The sequence below is a fragment of the Oreochromis niloticus genome, linkage group LG23 (genome assembly GCF_001858045.2).
Source record: "Oreochromis niloticus isolate F11D_XX linkage group LG23, O_niloticus_UMD_NMBU, whole genome shotgun sequence".
Taxonomy (NCBI): domain Eukaryota; kingdom Metazoa; phylum Chordata; class Actinopteri; order Cichliformes; family Cichlidae; genus Oreochromis; species Oreochromis niloticus.
Window position 1 is genome coordinate 36,373,459 of NC_031986.2, and position 20,970 is coordinate 36,394,428.

The following is a 20,970-nucleotide window of genomic DNA, read 5'->3' on the forward strand; positions in this document are numbered from 1 at the left end:
TTGTGAATATCCTGCATTCTTCTTACATTTTGGTTCAGAGCCATTAAGTAAATAAAAATAAATCACAGCACACATGAATGAACTCTGAATATTATGAGCTGCTGTATGGTTATTATGTGCACTAAAATTTTCATTATCAGTTTTTACAATACAGCAACAGCTGCTGTAACTATAACGCTAGTTTTGCTACCTCACCACCTAGCCGTTTGTTAATGAATAAAAGACTTAAAGAGAATGTAAAACTCCGATCGTCTCATTTTTCTGTGCACCACCGCTACAGCTATCATGTAGCAAAGCTGTTGTTTTTTCTCTCTCTGTGGGTGACTTTATACAATCACGAGGAATAAAAGTCCGATAGAAACTCTTATAATTTTCTGAAACGCCGGTAAAGGAAACGAAGGGGGAATCCATTCAGAGCGTTCCTTTCCATGACTACCACAACTACGGATGGTCGGTTAGCTCAAACCAGATGGGACAACGATTCGCGGAAGTGGGTCAGAGGTGAAACTTGAGTAGCCATCACATAAGTTTTAAACTGTCGGAAAACTAAACTATAGAGTTTAAAAGGCATAGTTAGAGCATGTTAAATAACTTATTTTAATCTATTTAGACTAAATACGTAAAGTATGTTTAAGAACTGGTCAAGCTGGCTTGGAGCAGAGAAAGAAAGCGGCCAAGTTGCAGAAGAGCCTGCTGATGCTAACGAAGAAAAACGCTGTAGTGAAATAAACAAACCGAGCGACCAGCAGGGCAGAGATGCTGGGACAGACGCTCAGCTTCTCCAGAAAGCAAAAGGTTTCAGTGGTGAGTCCGCTGCAGTCCACATATTGTTGTTGTGTTTCTCATTGTTTTGGTTTTGTGGTCAGTTTTTATAGGTTTTAGCTTATTGTTTGTATAAGTGAGAGGCACGATTTGAGCTTTAGGGAGAAAGCATTACAATACAAACAAATCAATTTGTGATGGTAGCTGCCTTATAGTCATCCACTATCAGATTTGACTTTCATTATAGTTAACTGAAATGTTTTCTTCAAGTTATTACTTATGTTTTAAAATTGCACCTCTTGTAGTTTGTTTAGGTGATGCTCATTTTGGATTCTTTTGTAATTGCAACTTTCACTTATGGTTATTTTGATAATCTATTATTCTGCTGATTATTTTCTCCATTTGTTGATTAATTGCAACTATGCAATACAGTAATGTGCGTTATTCTGGCTTCTTTACAGGTTACATTTATAATTTTGCCAGCAGCGCCTCAAAAAAATTATCTGAGTCCGTAGTAGAAACAGCTCAAACCTTAAAGAAGAGCGTGGAGGAGGGGAAGATCAGTGGAATTATTGATAAGGTGAAAAGTTTAATCTATTGTCTGAGGCTGATATCAGGTTTTTACTATTTAGGGTAAGTTTGGAATATTTGAAGGTTTGTTCTTCTTCCCTTAGACCATTTTGGGTGATTTCCAGAAGGAACAAGAAAGGTTTGTTCAGGAGAAAAGAGCTAAAGAGTATGGTGAGTACTTCTGTTGTGTACTTATGACCATGAAATGTAACAAAAGCTCTTTTAATTGTAGATATTTGATTAAAAATCAACAGTGCTGGTGCACAGAAAATGCGTTTTTGTCCACAAACATGTGGACCAAACTGTAAATTGGTTTTTCATCATTAATTAAAATTTAGATTTAATTGTAGTTGAAAAATATTTTCAGAACACGTCAGAACATCTCTGCTGCTTTTCGCCGCTCGTAGGTGCTGCTGTGCCTCCATGGGTGGGTTATAATGAAGAGGACGCCATACAGGAACAGATATTAGCTCTCTCAGCTGTGAGTATATTTAGAAAGCACTACATTTATTATAGAAAGTTACTTAAATTATGCCTCACTGTAACTTTACTTCATTGTTTCAGGATAAAAGAAATTTTTTGCGCGACCCCCCTGCTGGGGTGCAGTTTTACTTTGACTTTGACCAAATGTATCCAGTCGCCATGGTTATGCTGGAGGAAGACGAGCTCCTGAGGAAGATGCGCTTCCATCTGGTCCCCAAACAGTGAGTGTGTCATAAATTAACTGCGTTAACTGCTGTGTTTTCAATGTGAGCCTCCCTGCATCCCTCAGGGGTGACTGTGTTTTCCTCCATGCTGTTCTCCTCAGGGTGAAAGAGGAAGTCTTTTGGAAGAATTACTTCTACCGCGTGTCTTTGATAAAACAGTCGGCTCAGCTCACAGCTCTCGCAGCCCAACAGGCGGCTGAGTGGATTGATGTGAAGAAAACCTCCTCCCGTTGCAAAGATCCTCATCAAAAGGGTACAGTCTGCTCTCTCCTGTAAAACCTCTGCATTAAATACTGAGGTTGATTTTTAAAGCTATGATATGAAAATTGATAAAATGTAAGAATGTACAAATATGACTGTAAGTATTTGTGTAATTCTTTATCTTAGTATTCAAGGAAGATTTGTTTTGATTTTGACTGATAGCATTTCTAGTTAAAACAGAGAGTTCAGGTTTATTGTGTGATGAAGCAAAAAGTGAGTTAACTTCAGGACCTTTCTGAGCACAGAGTGAAACACGTTTTTATTTAATGGGCCACATGCAGTCCAGTTTGATCTTAAGTGGATTGAATGAGCAAAAACGCTGCGCAGCAACATAAAAAGTCAGTAAAAAAATTTCTTTTTGAAAAAGTACAAGTACAGATGTATTCAATGAACAATCCATTAAAAATGGCAAACAGCCGGAGATGTCAGAAGGAAAAAGCAGTGCAATCCCATCAGTATATCTCATTACATGCTGTTGCATTTTTCAACTGCACATCTATAAAGCCACAAAATATTCACATGTGAATTATTTTGTAACTTAACAAAAACATCCTTGTGCTACTAGATCTTAACATCTAGATCTTAACATGCTTCTTGTGTAGTAATGCTCTTACAACACCAAGAGTCGCAGTGTTTTGAATAATTGTACTTTTTTATTTATTTTCAATGTACACAGTTTGTAAAGCTGTCATGAGCAGGATTAGACCCTCTAATGTTCCACTTCTGTCCCATCAATGATATGTTTGACACTTGTGGCTTAAGACTGCATACATAAGATGGGGAAATGGTTTAAGAAGTCCTGTTTTTAAAGGCTGAGTGTTTTCGTCATTGCTTTTTAAAAGGTAGATGTCACAATGGAGAGGACGTCATAGACAACACTCTCATACATGGTCAACTTGTAAATCAGAGATAGGTCAGTTGTGTTCATGAAGAAATCAAATGTTTTAGAGTGAGACCACAAACTAATCGGATTTTTCAATAAAGAAGCAGAGGGTCTTTTCGGCCCTAGACTTTTATACATCCTGACTTGCAACCACAGGCGTCGCCCTCTGCTGGTCATTGGAGAGCATTCAGGTTTAAGACATTTTGGGGTTGGTTTGAATTTTCAGACCCGGCAGCTCATCGTTTATATACAGTCTGTGCTTAAGGGCAATGTTAAAAGCACCATTAGGTTTGAAAAGGCATGCTCTTTGGCTCCAGGTAATGATGTGATTCCAGAAGCAGCATTTTGATCAGTAAGATCTAGCTCCACCCTCCTGCAGACTGATGCACGCTTTTGTATGAACGTATAGTGTGAAAAACCAATTTAACTTTTCTTGTTGTCCTGATAGCAGTGGGATTTTAAAAAACATTTTATTAGTATTAGAACATTTTGAATATCACATTTTTCCCTTAATTAACTTTTCACAATGATGACATTTCATTTATTTATCTATTTATTTTTGCAGATGCAGTTAAATCAAAAGCCAGCAGTCTCCAACCAAAATCAAGTGAGGTAAGACTACCTGTTTTTAACCTCTGAGATCTAAATAATCCTAAACAAAGGCTGGCAGAATATGTGGTTTCGTGTTTTCGAAAGCTTTTCTTACATATCTCAGTTATCAGAGGATAAAAAAAATTTTTTTTTAAATGTTTTACTTTTCTTCATGTTTGTGATTTTAGTGACACTGAGTGAGTTTTACTAATCAGTGGTTAATGAAACCTTATAGGGATAAAAAAAAAAAAAACAACCTCAGCAACATGCTATGATACCTACTTTTTATAAATGACAACTTAATAGTCTTATAAAAGATACAGTAAAGGATTATTTTACTGTTAATATTTGCTGGTCATTAATATTGAACTTTGTATTATATTTGATAAGAGATTCTTCAGGTTAATTCTGATTGGCACATGTGTTTTATAAGGGGTATTTATTTTTTAATGATTATCGGCTGTTTTTGTGGTTTTGTGATAAATATTTAACTACTGCTGCTCACTCTCATAACTTTATTTGAACCGAAAACACAAACTTTTCATCTTTTTGTTGGTTTTGGTGCCTGAATTTAACCAGTCAGCTGGTGGGAAAAAAACTGAACAGAGAGCGAATCAGGAAACAAAGAACGGCCTCCAGGTTCAGTCATGTGATTTACACCACCGCCATCTGATCTAGATAATATTTATACACACACACTACTCTGCGACCATTAATCATTTATAAGGTTTTGCAAACACTGTCATTTCATTGTTTGTTGATGGTAAAAAGTTAACTAATTAAAGGTAATAGTTTTATTATTTATTATTGCTGCAGAAAGGTCATTATAAAGCAGATTTTACAGCTGAATCTGAGCTTCTGTTTGTGTTGTGAAAGGATGAAGAAGAGCTCTCCACCAGTCTGCACGTGTCTGAATTTGTAAGTGATACTTTTGACTCCTGTGAGATCAACAAGGAAGACCTGTGCAGAGAGATGCGAGAGCTGGTTCTGGACAAGAGGGAAAACCTAAATGCAGAGAAGGGTGAGTGCTGTGGTTAAACTGGGACATTGTACTGTGTGTGTGTGTGAGCTCAGTGTGTTTTCTTTTTTGTTTTCAGAGGAGATGCCAGACTGGGAGAGAGAGCTGCAGGAAGAACTTCAGGAGTACGACGTGTTGGCTGACAGCGAAACCCATGATGATAACTGGGACAAGGAGATCGAAGAGATGCTGAAGGAGGAGAGTTAGAGTAATGAGCGACACCTTCAGAGGCTCTTTGGTGATTTCTTACATCTTCGGTCTTCCAACAGCTCTCTGTGCATCCATGCGCTCCCCAGATGAAGAGCTGGGAAGTTTGCATTCATGCGTGTTTATTTCAAAATGTGAAGAGAAAATGGATGTTACAAAGACAATATGTCCCACATTAATAGAAGTTTACAGTATATATTTTTTTTACTTTACCTGATTTGTTATCAGGATTAAAGCTAATAAAGATATTTTCTCGATAATCTAGCTCACTCTGCATGGTGGGTGACTAAGTTACCAACTTGATGTCATGTTACGGATGAAAAATTAGATTTGCAGCACATGAATTTCCACCAGTAATCAAAAGTCAAATATCTACTTTCATCTACTGTGTTTTTGAGTTTGCCGTTAAAAAGACTGTATATGAAAGATGGCTGTAGCCATGGCGACACATCACACTGGTTTTGGACTCCACATTTTAAAGCCTCAGTATTAGCGTTTTGGCTGCCCTGTTGTTTTTTTGGAGCCAGAAGTTGGGCCAAAGGGTAGCGTGCCCAGTAGTGGCTCCATAGTTTATTTTATGTGTTCACCTAACAAGCAAAAGCTTCCTGGTGCATCTGGTGTAAAAGTCTGCCAATCAAGCATAGAGCTTTGTTACTAGTTACAGCAATGGACTTAATCTATGAAAGATGGATGCTACTTCTGAGCACTGAAGTGGAGCCAGTGTGGAAGTGGCTTTACCCTGCATTCTTTTAACAGCCAGCAGGGGGTGACTCTTGTTTCAGAAAGACCTCCAGTTGTGTAGAAGTTTATGGTAACTCAGCCTTCAGCTCCTGTAATCCATGATCTCTGTAAACATGTTTGTGATGAATTCACAGCCTGAATCGGTAGTTTCATGTTTTATTGAACACAAAGTGAAGCTCATTTGATAAATTATTGTATGGATTATGGACAATAAAGCAGGATGTGCTTCAGGGCGGGGCTAAGTTGTGGCTGATAAGTCATTAACAAATGAGCTTACAGCATTCTTGGGTTTCACAGTCAGATCCATTGTACCTCGGTTTTAAAAAGCTGAGACACTAAAGACAACCAGTTTGCGTCACATGTGACAACACAGTGGCTGTGCCCATTATTTATATACAGTCTTTCATCATACAGACTATGTGAGGCTATGGCAAAAAAACAAGCAACATACTGAAGGAAAAATACAAGCGCTGCTTCGTTTGCACAGCAGGCTTGTGTGGAAGCTACATTTCTGGCAGAAATGCTGATATGTTACACCGGACTATGAACAGTGAAGATTCTCTGTAACTCATTAAACCAGAGATTTTAGTGTTGGTCTGGAGAATTTCACAAAACCAATGAAGTACGTTTTTCAAAGTTTATCCTCGACTGAGCCACCCTTTTTCATACATACAAATGATTTGTTGGTTTGTCATGCGTTTTAAAGGCTGTTAATAAAACACCTACAGGCTTTGGACCCTGTGTATTTCATCAAATTTATTAAACAGATGACTGAACATGCAGTTTTTTTGAATGCATTGTTTAATGTGAAGCCATGCCGGTCCGAAGCAGTCTTCCTCCTGTTTATGTCAGATTTTATTCTGTAATGTCCATGTTGTGTTTTCTGCTGTGTTTGTACTGTCACACTTTATTAAACTTGAAGTTTGTTATTACCTTCAGTGTTTTGTATTTCTTTGTCATACACATAAACTACAGGCGAACAGTTTTTTAAAAAAAAATACAAATTTTCTGATACTTAATGTATAAAAAAGTAATCCACATCATAGAGCAAGAAAAAGAGGGGTTTTTTTCAGTAATTAAGTGTTGTAAATCAATTTGGTGTATGTAAGATTTCTGGCTCATTAAATACAAAGAAACCACCTATTTTAATTAAAATATTGTTTGGGGTATTTGATAAAGGCCATTGTATAAAACATAAAGTCAAATAATGAAGGGTGCTGGAGCTTCAACCTAAAAATGGTTTTTGGGACTTTTCCCCCCTTATTTTTTTTACATTAAAGATGTTTTTCTACAGTTCCAGACATCATTGAAAAGCTGTGTGCTGTGAGTGAGACTTGAATGAATGAGAGGAGCCTGGCTGTTTGTGACACTCTCTCTTTATTGCTGAACCTGACAACAAAACATTACCTTCCTCTTTCTTTTTTTTTTGTCCATTTCAGACAATAATAGCTGTAAACACATCACACACAGGCTGCTCGGCACTCACGCTGAAGCTGCTGTATAATTCACTTTATACACAGTATGGAATAACATCTGTTCTCCATAAGTGACACTGCCGATATACTGTAAACCACACACTATCAGTTGTACATGAAAAATGCTCATGTGAAGTTATAGAAAACAGCCAGAGGCTTAAGAGTAGTTCAAAGTGTAAACGGGCTGTGACGTTTGGATTAAAACAAACCTGCACAGAGCAGAAAATAGACACCACTTTATGATATTTGTACAGTCCTGTGCCCAAGGCATTTACAGTGTATCTAAAAGTGGACCTATTATGCTTTTCCTTATTTTTTGTCTTATACTGTTATGATGGTGGATGTACGTAAAAGTCATTTCTTTGAGCCAAAAATTTAGTTTCAGGCAGTTTTTCTTATTTTTTGCTATTTTTTGGATATCCCTAATAGACACGCCCACCTGCTGTAAAACAAGTTTACGAGGGGCAGCCAATCAGGAGCAGCTTGGCTAGCTTCAGGAGATGAACTGAGTGGCTGCATGTAGGCCCAGATTATTTTTTCAACTGCGAATCATGCAAAGCGACACTAACAGAGTCAAAGAGAAGGGAAATCAGCAGAACAGGTCCACTTTAAATGTGTGAAACATTTGTTTTTTCATCCAAGCGGCTGTAAATTCTTTTCAGTGCATTTACGACACTATTGCTATTTAATGCATGGTCACTTAAGCAGTGTCACAGTAAATAGGTAGTTTACATGCTGTACAGTGTGTGGCTGTCACAGGCCGAAGAGTCGTTTATACTCAAAAGACAGTGAAACGGTTTTAGCAGAGTAGTCTTGATGAGACCTCAGCTCAGGGTGTAGATGGGTGGAGCACAATGTCACTAGACCCCCTGTTGGATGCACTTCACAAAAATCTAACACAGGAGTGATGGAGGTGTCTTTACAAGCTCTAACGTTCAAGTTTTCTAAGTACAATGCTCTTCACAAGCACTGGACTGGTGCTGACAAAAGCTGACAAATATTACATTTTTTTAAAAGAAGTATATGCAACACAACATCAGTAATCTACAGTATATGCTTACCTGCACTCAAAGAACGACTTTCAGAACACGAAACAGGTAAACACCAACATGAAGCCAAATAACTACTCTGTTTCAACCTCTGCTGGACGCAGTGACGACTTCAGCTTAAAATGTTTCTGAATGAGTTCATGAAAACTGCAGAGATGTAATCAGGCAGTCAGCATTATACTAATAATTATATTATACAACTATGTTTATATTCAGTGACATTATGAAAAAAAGATGTTTATTGGATTGGGAACATGAGACCATGCAAACTGATCATAAATGTATATGTTTAGCTGACTGTATATAAACTGTATATAAATGACGTGGCGTTATGATCTGATGAGGTGAGCAGGTGTGAAGTTCTCTGTAAGTTGAGTGGACGGGGAACAGACTACAGACTGGAGACAGAGTCAGTGATTTTAAGCTTATGTCCTGATTACATCCATCAAATAACACCAAAGCCAGTTATCCTGAGTGTGAACTTAAAGCTGTGTTAATCATCATGTTCTATCTGGAAATGAGAAGAATACTTTTAATGTGAATGGGACGGATCTCGCTAACAAACCCAAAATCTGAGCCTCTTTATATCAATTTTATTTTGGTCCCTTCAGCTGTTCCACACAAGCTCCCATTAATCCTCTGTGCACCCTGTTGCAACAATAACATAAAGTTTGTGATTGACTGATTAAGAAAGTAAATCTCTTAATCTTCAACTTAAGAGATTTACTTCAACTAATAAATACAACTTTCCTCTTTTGTCTATTTTAGACAATAATAATGTAAACGCATGTCCGGTAATATCACACACAATCTGCTCTCATGCTGAAGCTGCTTCACTTTATACACCGTCTGGAATAGCTTCTATTCACTGTAAGTCACACGGCATATATATGGTAAACCACACACTATCACTTATACATGAAACCACATCACGAGAAAATCTGTGACTAGCCAGTAAAGAAAGAAAGAGCTGAATGAGTTCATATCCTGGTTCGTAAACCTTCTGGAAACTCGATGTCACCTCATCTGTACTGTGGCTGTACAAAAGCTGTTGTTGAATGTTTGGTAACACTTTATATTAGCCATTGCTACTAAATGCTACATTGATAGTTAATTAAGCTGTGGGCTCTGACTGTGTGGTTTAAAATTGATAACATCCGACCATTAACCACATCCTTAATTATCATTTCACTGTTTGTTAACATTAAATCACTATCAATGTTCAGGTACCAATTACGGTGTGCATATGATGGTTATTATAAAATGTTACCTACAGATTCAGTGACATGTTTTCATTGAAATAAAACAAAACAATCACAGTAGTAAACATCAAGAAAAAACTGTAAACATTAATAAAAAAATAATAAAATAAATTCAGTTCCAGTGACATGCAAATATATCTGTTATGCAATAGTAACATCAGTGAGCGATTAAGGCATTCAGCATTAATTGGAACGTCATTTAGAAACCAAATATAGGAGCGAGGGTTGCTGGTAAACTGAGAGAAAATTCTTAATTTTCAAATTATTTCACAGTAATTTCAGTTTAAAATGCAAAAAAGCAGGGGTGTCAAACATGCGGCCTGGGGTCCAGTACAGGCCCAAGAAATATTTAAGGTTAACGAATCAGCGGCGCAGATCTGAAACTGCTGCCCCTGGTGGTGAAGGTTTTAGTTTAATTTGAGCACAAATGAGAACAAAAAAGGATTTTTAATGCCGTGGGCAGTGTGGCCCGCATGAGATCAAAGTGGGTTGGCCCATTCAAATAAGTCTCATTCATTAAAAAATAAATATACTGGCTGTAGGATATACTGAGTTCAGGATTATCACAATGCAGATATGAGAGAAAACAAAACTTTTTGGCTCTGTTAATGTAATACTTGCCTTTGTATTACAGCCACTTCTTTGGGTTTAACAAACATATTTTAAATTCAGAACACTGCTAACACCTCACACTGAATAAAGAGATCACATCAGCGTCCAAAAAAAAAAAAAAAAAAAAAAATCAAGCAGGAATTCACTCAGCACAGCGTCCTGGTGTGGATTTGAAAGCAGCATGAACCTTAATTAAGCTGGATTTGTGTCTCGGTAAACAGTTAATGTCATCACACTGAAACAAATCAATAACTCAGCAGGAGATACACGCAGAGTGCTACATCATTTGTCTTTAAAAACAGTAGAAAACAAGGCAGAGTCGTGTTACACAGATGCACAGGAAAATTATATTGGCGTGTGTGTGTTGAAAGGTGAACTGTTATCAGCTACATACAGCAGAGTAGCTGGCAGATGGAGGAGTGTGGATGGCGATGAAGATGGTGTTTATGTCAGTCCGATTTCCTCCAGCACGCTGCGCGGGGTCTCTGCTTCCTGTGACGAGAAAGAACCACAGCTCCAGTGAAGCGCTCAGCTGGACGCACACACAAACACACCGTGTTTCATCTGCTGTTATCAGCAGTGGAAGCACTACAGAAATATTCTAAGGAAATGATTACTTGTAAAATAGATTCTGATTGATTTCCTTGTTACATTCGATACTATGAATCTAATCAAAGCCACATTAATCTACATAAAGATTTTAAAAGTGAATTTAAGCTGGGCTAGGCTGTTTTTAGGCGCCACTGGGCAAAAATCTAACCTTTAACCTTTCAGCTTTTCTAACTCAAGTAATCTGGGAGGATAATAGACTTCTGCACATCCTCTTGGCTTTGTTTTTTTAGATTTTAGAGAAAAATAGCCTGTTATGGTTGAAAGTTGGGAGTAATATAGTCAAAATAAAATTGTAATTTCTATCTGCAGTATTTTAGTGGTCTACCTGTTGGTCGTCAGAACTCCCCGTGAGGATACATAGGACTGGACATTAAAGATGAATGCTAACTTATAGGTCTTAAACCTGCATTCTTTATAATGGCCAGCAGGTGGCGTGTCCTCTGGGTTGGTCCCCTTTTTCACTTCAGAACTACCTCAGTTATTCATGCCATAGATTCTGCAAAGTGCTGAAAATATTCCCAAGATTTTGGTCCACACTGACATGACAGCATCACACAGTTGCTGCACATCTATGATCTGAACCTCCTGTTTCACCACATCCCAAGATTTAGTGTATTGAGATCTGGTGACTGTGGAGGTCATTTGAGTACAGTGAACTTATTGTCATATCCGAGAAAACAGTTTAAAATGATATGAGTTCTGTGTCATGATGGGTTATCCAGCTGAAAATAGCCATCAGGAGATGGATATTGTGGTCATAAAGGGATGTACATGGTCAGCTACATACTCAAGTGGGCTGTGGTGTTTAAACAATTCTCAGTTGATACTAAGGGGTCGAAAGTGTCCCAACAAAGGATCCCGCACATTACATCGCCCCCTCCACCACCTGTCTTATCTTTGACATAAAACAAGATGAATCCATGCTTTCATGTTGTTTAGACCACATTCAGACACCACCATCCAAATGCTGCAGCAGAAATTGAGACTCATTAGACCAGGTGATGTTTTTCCAACTTTCTATTGTCCAGTGCTAGTGAGCCTGTATGAACTTCTTAGCTGACAGGAGTGGCACCCAATGCGGTCTTCTGCTGCTGTAGCCCACCTGCTTCTAGGTTTGAGATGTTTTTGGTTCAGAGATGCTCTTCTGCATACCTGCGCATCAACAAGACATTTTTGTCCAGAGAACTGACCATTCTCTAGGAACCACAGAGATGTTTCTGAAATGCTTAGACCACCTAGTTTGGTACCTTAACCATGCCACGTTTAATCACTTAAATCACTTTTCTTCCCCACACTTCAGCAGGCTGTCTTAACTATGTCTATATGCCTGAACACACCATGTTGCTGCTGTTGTAGCATATATGGGACATAAAACCGGAACAGAATCATTAATCAAATCCAGTAAAAATCACATTGTTTGCTGAATTCATCTGAAAATTACGTTTATAGCATTACACTTCAAAAGAAGGGTAAAGGAGGGTGTGCTTTACTATGTGACTGACAAGTTACCAACCTAAGAGCCTTTGCCAGAAAGTTGATTCTGTTCATCTGGACGTAGCGTTTTTAGTAGGAGACTAAAGACTCTTTTTGACTTGTTAAGTCTCAACTGACTGTAGGTTTCCCCAACCTTCAGTCTGGTCTGTCCCTTACTTGTCACAATCAAGATGAAAACACCCATCTTGAGGGTTTAAAACAGGACTACAATCACCAGTGGGTGACAATCATGTTCCTATATAATACTCCAACATCATCTGTAATCATTAATGGACAAATATTTCCAGTTCATTTAGTTAAACAGATACAGACTGATAACATCACAAGAATGGCAACAAGTTTACATAATCACAACATCTGTTTATACAATGATGACATCATTCTCTGGCTAACCAATCCCACAACCTCACTTCTATCAGTCCACTCTGATCAACAGTTTTGGTAAGGTCTCTGGCTACTCAGCTGAACTTCCTTTAAGCCATACAAGGGGACCCACACTGTAATCATAAAACCCAGCTCATTAAATACCACGGAATAAATATTTCAGTTAACCCAAAAGATATCTTCAAATGCAACTTTACCCCATTATTTCACAGTATCCAACAACCCCATGACCAAAGGGAACACTCCCATTCTCTTTAATCCATCACATCGCCTCCATAAAAATGACGAGCCTCCCCTCACAATGACCCCTTTTACTTCACCTCCAGAGTGATTTTCCTCCGTTACCTCTACAGTCAACAAATTCTATTGGAAAGATTAAAAACCTATAATTAAATTGACCACACTTCAAAAAGCAAAAAAATATGGTGCTTTAGACACTCCAAATTTCTACAACTATTTCCTCTCCCACAAACGTAAATACTGTATATCTGAGATTAGACCAAAAACCTAAACTGTAAAGATTGTCTAATTGTTTTCACTGGCAGATCAGTTACAGGTCATTACTGCTTCAAATCAAATACAGTAAGTACCACTCTCTCTGCCTGATCTACAGCAAACAACCTCCTCCTCTAACCTCCATCAGGCATAATCCAATATTCAAAATTGTGAAGAAACCCATTAAGCTCCCTCCATGGAAACAGGAAGGATTAACCAACCTGGGGCATCTATTCAGTGGCAACTGTTTCCTGATCTTCGATCAATTTCAACACTTAACACACTTTAGAACCATCACTAACGCCAAATTAAAAAAGTCAAAATTGATCATCATCTCTTGTTTTAAGAACAAGCTGCATCCTTTATTGAAAAAAATATGTTCTCTTCAATCCCCCCAAAATCTCTCACAAATATGTGTTTTCAAGCATTACCACTCATTAAATGAACATAATGGGTTTTGGTAACATCACTCTGTCCCACTGAAATAGATAATTATTTCTACCCATTCTGGCTTTGTGCTCCAGTAGAACAATTCTGGGATCCCACAATCCTCATCTGTTTTATGTCCAACCTACTGATCCTCATTGACCCAATGCCATGCAAATTTAAAGAAATACATAAAATCCACCTTTTTGCCTCCACTATACTATTTCTGTTCATTTGCTTCTGTGTTTGATGTGATGTCATATTGTCATCTGTCAATTTGAGTTTTTATTCATTTGTAAATTTTTTTAAAAGGAGGGGGAAAAAATTGGCTGATGTCACGACAGACAATCACAGCGGGTATACAAAACAGAAGCAGCAGCCTTAACATCAACTATAGATGACTAGTGTTTGACATCAGCCAATGAGCACAACCTGGCTAATTCTCCTTTCTGACTCTAAAAATACAAAGATAAAAATTACAAAATGAACTTAATGTTTGAATCAGTATGATGTGAAACTAGTGACTAATCAGGGGCACAGTGACAGTGAGTCATGGCCTGTTTTCCCATAGACTCGGGTAGGACCAGAAGAGTCGCCCCCTGGTGTCAATTTAAAAAAAATGCAGGTTTAAGGTACTTGGGTGCTGGTTTATCTTTTACTCTTAATCTCAATCTTAATTCAGTCAGAGAAGGACGAGCTGGAATGCAAAGGAGCTTGCAGGTTTGCAGGGTTGTAGGGGTCTAAAGCATCTTAAAACATCATGATGTATATGAGGTTTGCCAATAGGATGCATAGAAGGCCCGACTTCCTGACCTGCTCTTTAACTCTTTATTGGCTGTTCTACAAAGGAATACATTTAAATACAAGTGAAAGGAGAACAAACAAGAGCCACCCACAACCTCATATTTCAGTTTTGTTAATGATTTTATAGAAAATATGTTCACTATTCAACATCCCTCACATTTATATATGCACTAACTTGGAATAAATCAACAAATAACAGGACAGAGTGCTCTATCCTACTTAATGCACAGCTACGTTTCTAATCCTACCCTAACCAGTTCTAACTAGTGTCACAAGTTGTGGTTAACAAATTTCAGGGCTTGTGTCAGAAACAAAGAGAATCACTTACTTTGGCATCCTAAAAAAAGGTTCAGCACAAAGTAAAGAGAGTAAATTCATCAGAGCAGTGACATAAAAATTTTCATTTAAGCTAACACTTCCACACAGTGGCGTCTGTGGTTTCATTTTCAGTGCAAAATGTTCAGACGTGACCTCGAAACATCCACTCTGCATTAATCACCCTTTATAGACTTTTCACACAGGGGAAATATTTTGTCAGAGTGATGAATCCCTCGTTGCCGATTATGTAGGCTAAACCCGTTAATCTGGGAAACGAATGGAGTTCTGCACAATTCAGACAGAAAATAAAAGCTGTGGAAAAAACCCTCCAATTTCAGAGAGCCACAGGGGGGAAATCCATAAACTCAGAGAACAACAGTTATATTAAAGAAAGACACCAGTGTGCTGATGTGACAGAGAATCGTAAACAATTTATTATGTATCCATTACGTACATCAATAAAGTGAGGGTCCATTTATTCAGCTGGCTTTCATTAGCAGGACACAGAAATGACATTTCATATGAAATGTTTATTTATTTATAATAGAAAACATATTTGTAGGTCTAATTGTTTCAAGTGTTTTAACGTCTATAATCAACTCAACATAAAACCCCAAAGAATCTTTAATCCGTGCAATCAGTGCAAATACAATATTCATTTAGGCAGAATTCTTCTGAAACCACTTACCTTGAAAATCTTTTTTTCTATTTATTTAAATAGGAAATAATCATGATCTGTGAATATTTTTAAAATAACTCGGCTTATTAAGAGACAGACACTTAAAAACTATTAAAACTTCTAGTGTGCGCTTCAGTGTGAACACTGGTTTGAATTTCACGCTCATAAGAACATTTTACCAGATCACAGCAAAAAGAAAAACCTAATAATCAAACAGATATTTATGATGTGAGAGTGAGAAGATACAAGCAAAACAGATGAGATACAGAAATGGGTGAACATGACTTCTATTGCATTCACTTCCCACAAACATGACCTGTGAGTCAAAACAAGTTAAAAACATGACAGAAAAAACTGGATGAACCCCTCATGGATGTAAAAATGACTCAGGTGTGAGTGGTGAGCGTGGAGTCTGTGTTGAATTAAAGCTCAGGTTTGTATTTTGTGATCTGGACTTCGAGAATTTTGAAATTCTCTGTGTTTATAATTAAATACTTTTAAAAGTACTGAATTGTATTTTTAAACACAGTCAGCACATGTACTACTGCTTTCCCCAAAGACCAAGTGGAAACAGCACAAATGAACAAAAAAATGAAAGAAAAAATTTGTGAAGAACATCTATCATAAAAAAAACTGATATAATCTCTTATTTGACATAAATCCAAATCAGTCTTGTATGCCATCATGATTAACAAGGTCAACTTAATGCATTTTTTCCAGAAAGAGATGCAGCTATGAAGCGGAAGAAGGTGTTTACTAAGTGGAACCGCTATTTAGAGTGGACCTATTATTTTCTGTTACACAATTTTCATAAACAGTTTGACTCAAAGCTGTTACAATGCCAGATTTTCAGTGGATGACTACGGCAGCCAAAAGTAAATTAAATGTAAGATGCTGTTTGTTGGACCTGATTTGTTCAAAATATCCTGAAGCTAGCTTTAGCTCAAAACACAAAGCAGAGGAGCCGAGGAAACACACTGGAATGAAAAGAAAGAAACACCGTCTCTAATGTTTCTTTTAACAACCACAGAGGTATAAAAGATGGACGCAGCAGTGACATCACCTATTGGTTGTGGAAGTCTCTCGATATGAACGTTCTTGCTGTCACCATCTTGTTTTTGAAACTGGTTGCAATGAGCAAAGCGTAGCTCTGACTGTGAACCCACAAGCCAACATGTGTACTTGGGTTACCTCCTTCTTCTGAGAGTTGGAATGACCAAAATTTGCAAAACAGACAGAAGTTTTATTCAGTGTGACCCAGAAAAGCGTTTAATCTAAGAGTTTTCATGCAGACTCCTGCAGTATAATAGGTCCACTTTAAATTATTGTTAAGATTTTATTTTTGGGTCATGATGACACTTAATTTGCTGCTTTACAACAATAACAAGGAAACTGTTGAAATGATACAAAGAGTTCAGTGGAGCAATGACAGGCATGTGACAACGCATCACCACAAAATATCAAATGGATCAATAACAATATTGATTATGTTTCATGCCCCATAAACAGGATGCAGATCTCTTTGTGTAAATGCTTCCATTCATGGTTGTTTTAAATTTGAATGTGATAATATTGTATCATGACTGTCGTGTATGAAAATGAATGAAAACTGAAAATACTGTTACACCCCAAACCAATGACAATGTCAGGTGCCGCGTGCAGAAAGGAAGGTGCCAGGCACTGAGGAGCTCAGCATGCAAGGTGGATAGCAGCAGCAGCAGCAGCAGCAGCAGCGGTGGCAGCCAATCAGTACACAGGCACATTAAAGTACTCATGACGGGGCTGGAGGAGAGAAATGCACACAGCTTAGTAAACAAAGGCAATACTGCTTCCAACAGCCACTTCATTCATAACGTGCAGGAGACAGAGCAGCAGGCAGGACAAAAGACTCTCACCATTGTTTCCTCTTTTTCTCTCAAAGGAAAGTTTGGCAAATGTTTGCTTTCTGGCTTAGCTTAAAAGCTGGAAATACATAAGTGTGGCTAATTCTAGAAAAAACGTACCCATTTTCCATCTTACCTTATTTCCCAAAGGTGAAACAATAATTTTCAGCGAGAAAGTACGAACAGAGTTTCACTGTCTAACTTATTAAACTTTATCTCACAGCAGGTACAACGTAGCTGTAATCATACAAGTCGTAGTAGCGGACAGCATCACTGAAATGTTAACATATGAAAGTAGAATAAAGACAGATTAGTGACGAGTTCACTCCAAACACGAAGCAAAGTTTTTACATATCAAGTCAACGCGAAGAGGTGAATTAATGCAGGCAAAGTGAAAACATGTGTTTAAAAAACTTGCATCCACATGAGGTTATTTAAAGTTTTGCAAAACAATTCACTTCACACTGTGTTGCAAAACCTCATCAGCTGTGATGCTCTGAACGTCACCAATTGAGCTTACTGACGCATGTCAGGGGAGATCGAATTGCATGGCTCAACGTCGCTTTTACATACATGAAAAAAGGAGACAGAGCTGGAGAAAAACAAAACTGTAGGAGTTCATGATATGTTCTGAAAATACATTAGTGTAACTTGATTCCAGCTATTGAGTGTACGCCTCCTCTTCTTGTAGGCTGCCAGTGGCGAACATTTGTGTTTTTTCAACGCACCCGTATTTGTATGAGTAACTCAAGGTGAGACGTTGCTTCATGTCTGGCGTGAACGCACCAAAGGACAGACCTCAGTTTCCAGTGTAAACATGTATTTTAAGAGTTAAACGACTGGTTACTGTTAAAAGGAGTCGAGGAACGAGACCAGGAAGACCGTCTAAACCAGCACGAACTGTGCTACACACAGACAACGATCAGTCACAACATTAAAAACCACTGAAAGAGCTCTGACTCATCAAGACTTCAGAAGTTCTCCTAAGGTATCAGACACCAGGACATTCACAGCACATTCTTTATATGTTGGAAGTTTTGAGGTGGACCTTCATATATTTAATGTGTTTTATCAACTCATCTCAGAGACTGAAATCTTTGGAATGTATAAGTCTAATCGGGATCTTGGACTTTGGTTCTTTAAAATCTTCCTGTACTTGTTCTTCACTGTGTCAGGACCCATTATCTTGCAGAAATAAGTGACCGCCATCAGGGAACATCTCTGTCATAGAGGGGTATATGTGGTTTGCAACAGCATTCCAGTAAAAGTCAAAATGTTTCCCAATGTTTCCCAGCAGAACATCACACAGATCACTGTGCTGCTCCCACAGGGCCGCCTTCTTCCCATACTGTGTCCAGGTGCCATCTTTCTGCAGGTAAACAGTGCAGTCCAGACCTCTTCCTTCCATGGCGCCACGGTTCAGCTGTTCCACTCATGTGTGTTGTAGGAGATTTTAGCAGTTCAGCAAGACTAAATTAGATCCTGGTTCCTGTGCACTAGCAAAGCCCCTCTAGAAACATGTCTTGCTACTCACAGGCATCTTGGATCCTTTTCATTTATTTATTTTAAAGCTTCATCTAAATTAGCTTTATTTTCAATAGACGCAGCATGAACAGAATCGCCGGTCAGGTCCGGTTAAAAAAATGCTTAAAATGTTTGCTGACTTCACACCAAAATGAGGTTTTGAAAATTCATGATTCTTTGAGTCCCATGTCTTTCTCTTAAATTGTCCCCGTCACTGATCATCCGTCCCTGGACCACTTTTAGTAGGTACTGACAGCTGTGTACCACAAACAAATTATTAGAGAATTCTGTAATAACAAAGATGGCTCCAAAGAGCCAATCAACTGCTGAAATGGGAATCATCTTATTGTGCTGCATATTAGAGGTTCACAGCTGTTTCAGCTGTATAGCTGCAAGCATGTTTCTCTACTCTTTATTGTACTAAAGATGTGGATAAGAGTGGGAACAATTTGACTATTCCTCAAAAGTGGCCCCCGCTCTGATATGACTGTGTGGTTATAGTAGAATAACTTTACCTGGGAGAGTTTGGACCTCGTTTTCTCCTATTTTTCAAAACTTTCTGATGGTAGCAGTCATCCATGGCTTTAAACGTTTCTCCTGTTTGCAGAGTAGACTGCACTGCACACCATGCATTGGACCAGTAGTGCTTTTCTTTTGTCTTTGTTGTTTAGTGGTCGACAAACAGCATCTACTTGATGAAGTGACACCTTTGGGGGCAGTAGTGCATTACGTCTTGATGCATGCTCAATCATCCAGTTAAGTAAATCCCCCAAAGTTGATTCTGTTCATCTGAACGTAGCGTTTTCAGTGGGAGAAACGTTTCGTCACTCATCCAAGTGACTTCTTCAGTCTCAGCTGACTGCAGGCTTTCCCAACCTTATAAACAGCACCTTTGCATAATGACTGAAACCAGCACCACTGAAGGAACAATGGGCTTGGAGGTCAGTTCCTTGATCATTAATATGCAAATTCTCATGACCATTGATCAACCACCACTGATCAAAGCTCATTGATCAAAGCTCATTGATCAATGGCCATGAGTACCATTCACAGAGAGTTGGGGAATGGCTGCAATTACAGCTTTGTAAGATGGTGAAAGATGGACCCTTAGGCCCCCTCCTCGATTCAGAGATGGTCTTGCATTACATACTACTACACACTGATATAAACTAATGAAAATGTATATTTTAAGAAAACAAATAAACATGTACTGTTCAGTTTTGTAAATAAATAAAAAAAAATAATTATGATAATATTGCTTTTTTTAAACTTGCAAGAATGGCATTTGTCCTGTGCTCTGCCAGGATGAGCAGAGACATCATGTCAGCACCCTGGATGAGCTGTTAATGAAGTTGTGATGCTGTGAGGCAACATACATGTGTAGAAAAAAAGCTTTTTAATCCTTATTTTGGGATAAAGTCACCAAACTTTGCGGGTTGCTTTCACTGGAGCTGGCAGGTGATTCTGTACATGCTGTATTTCATGTCCCAGCAATGACTGCAGTTAAAGTTATGGAGCTCTCTCAATTCATTTATGCAGGAGCATCAAAATGCCCAGGATCTGTTCCAACATGCGGCAGGCAGACACCTCTGTGATGAGATAATTAGTGTCACTCACCTCACTGTCAGCGGTTTTAATGTTGTGGCTGATTAGTTCATACAGTTAAAACACTGAGACATGAGGGCTCTAGCGGTACACACAGCCTAAATCCACAGACACGACGTATTCACCTTAGCAGGGCTAATTCTGGAAAAGACCAGAAGACTCAGAGGCCATATTTGGAACCACCATACCTGTGAGGTAAACATTTTTATAAGGACAAAGACAAGTAAGTATGATACACCGTCGTCACGACTCTCAGGAACCTACAATGCGGGTACTACACATCTACAGACTATGCTGAGGGAGCAGGAGATTAACCGTGCACCACTACAATAACTGTGCCCTCTTCGTGGGGATATCTCTGCTCAATTTATCTCTGATGTCTCCCATGCAGGGCTGGAAACCTTCTGAGGCATCATTATTCCAAAAGAAGATCTGCTTCCTGGCACCAAAGTAATGGCCAGCTCCTGAGAAATATTTCATTAAAGGCTTATTGAAATCGCTTCAACCAAATCCCCTGTGGTATGTTTTCCATGTAATTACTGCACTATGCACTTACTAATGCCTAAAGGCACAAGGACCTAACTCAGAATGAGCCCAGCTCCTCCCGC

At 38.4% G+C, this 20,970-nt stretch overlaps 2 protein-coding genes across 7 annotated transcripts in view; one reads left to right on the forward strand and one right to left on the reverse strand.

The window, feature by feature from the left end:
- Window positions 1-445: 445 nt before the first annotated feature.
- On the forward strand, window positions 446-6,673 carry LOC100700886 (synapse-associated protein 1). Its single transcript, XM_003439794.5, has 9 exons — window positions 446-804; window positions 1,224-1,342; window positions 1,437-1,503; window positions 1,740-1,813; window positions 1,897-2,036; window positions 2,141-2,292; window positions 3,749-3,795; window positions 4,651-4,795; window positions 4,872-6,673. The coding sequence occupies exons 1-9, from the start codon at window positions 627-629 to the stop codon at window positions 4,997-4,999; spliced, it is 1,050 nt and encodes a 349-aa protein (XP_003439842.1). The 5' UTR covers window positions 446-626; the 3' UTR covers window positions 5,000-6,673.
- Window positions 6,674-7,098: 425 nt separating this feature from the next.
- The window catches only part of LOC100694576 (AP-1 complex subunit sigma-2), a 31,073-nt gene continuing 17,201 nt past the window's right edge, over window positions 7,099-20,970 (reverse strand). For 2 of the 6 annotated variants that reach the window (XM_025902943.1, XM_005478818.3), the window contains 2 exons: window positions 20,488-20,550; window positions 15,083-17,132 (listed from right to left, as the gene is read on the reverse strand). In XM_025902943.1, coding sequence (XP_025758728.1) covers window positions 17,097-17,132; window positions 20,488-20,550 — 99 coding nt within the window. In that variant the 3' untranslated portion in view covers window positions 15,083-17,096. Of the gene's footprint in view, window positions 10,631-14,681; window positions 14,691-15,082; window positions 17,133-20,487; window positions 20,551-20,970 lie in introns of those variants that run through there. The other 4 variants (XM_005478820.3, XM_025902944.1, XM_005478819.4 and 1 more) reach the window with 3 other exon arrangements.

What these genes read in the sequence shown, in the direction of transcription:
- LOC100700886 (XM_003439794.5), top strand. Translation starts at nt 627, where the DNA reads ATGTTTAAGAACTGGTCAAGCTGGCTTGGAGCAGAGAAAGAAAGCGGC. An exon ending in GAAAGCAAAAGGTTTCAGTG is followed by an intron (nt 805 to 1,223) that starts GTGAGTCCGCTG and finishes GCTTCTTTACAG; the next exon opens with GTTACATTTATAATTTTGCC. An exon ending in AGATATTAGCTCTCTCAGCT is followed by an intron (nt 1,814 to 1,896) that starts GTGAGTATATTT and finishes TCATTGTTTCAG; the next exon opens with GATAAAAGAAATTTTTTGCG.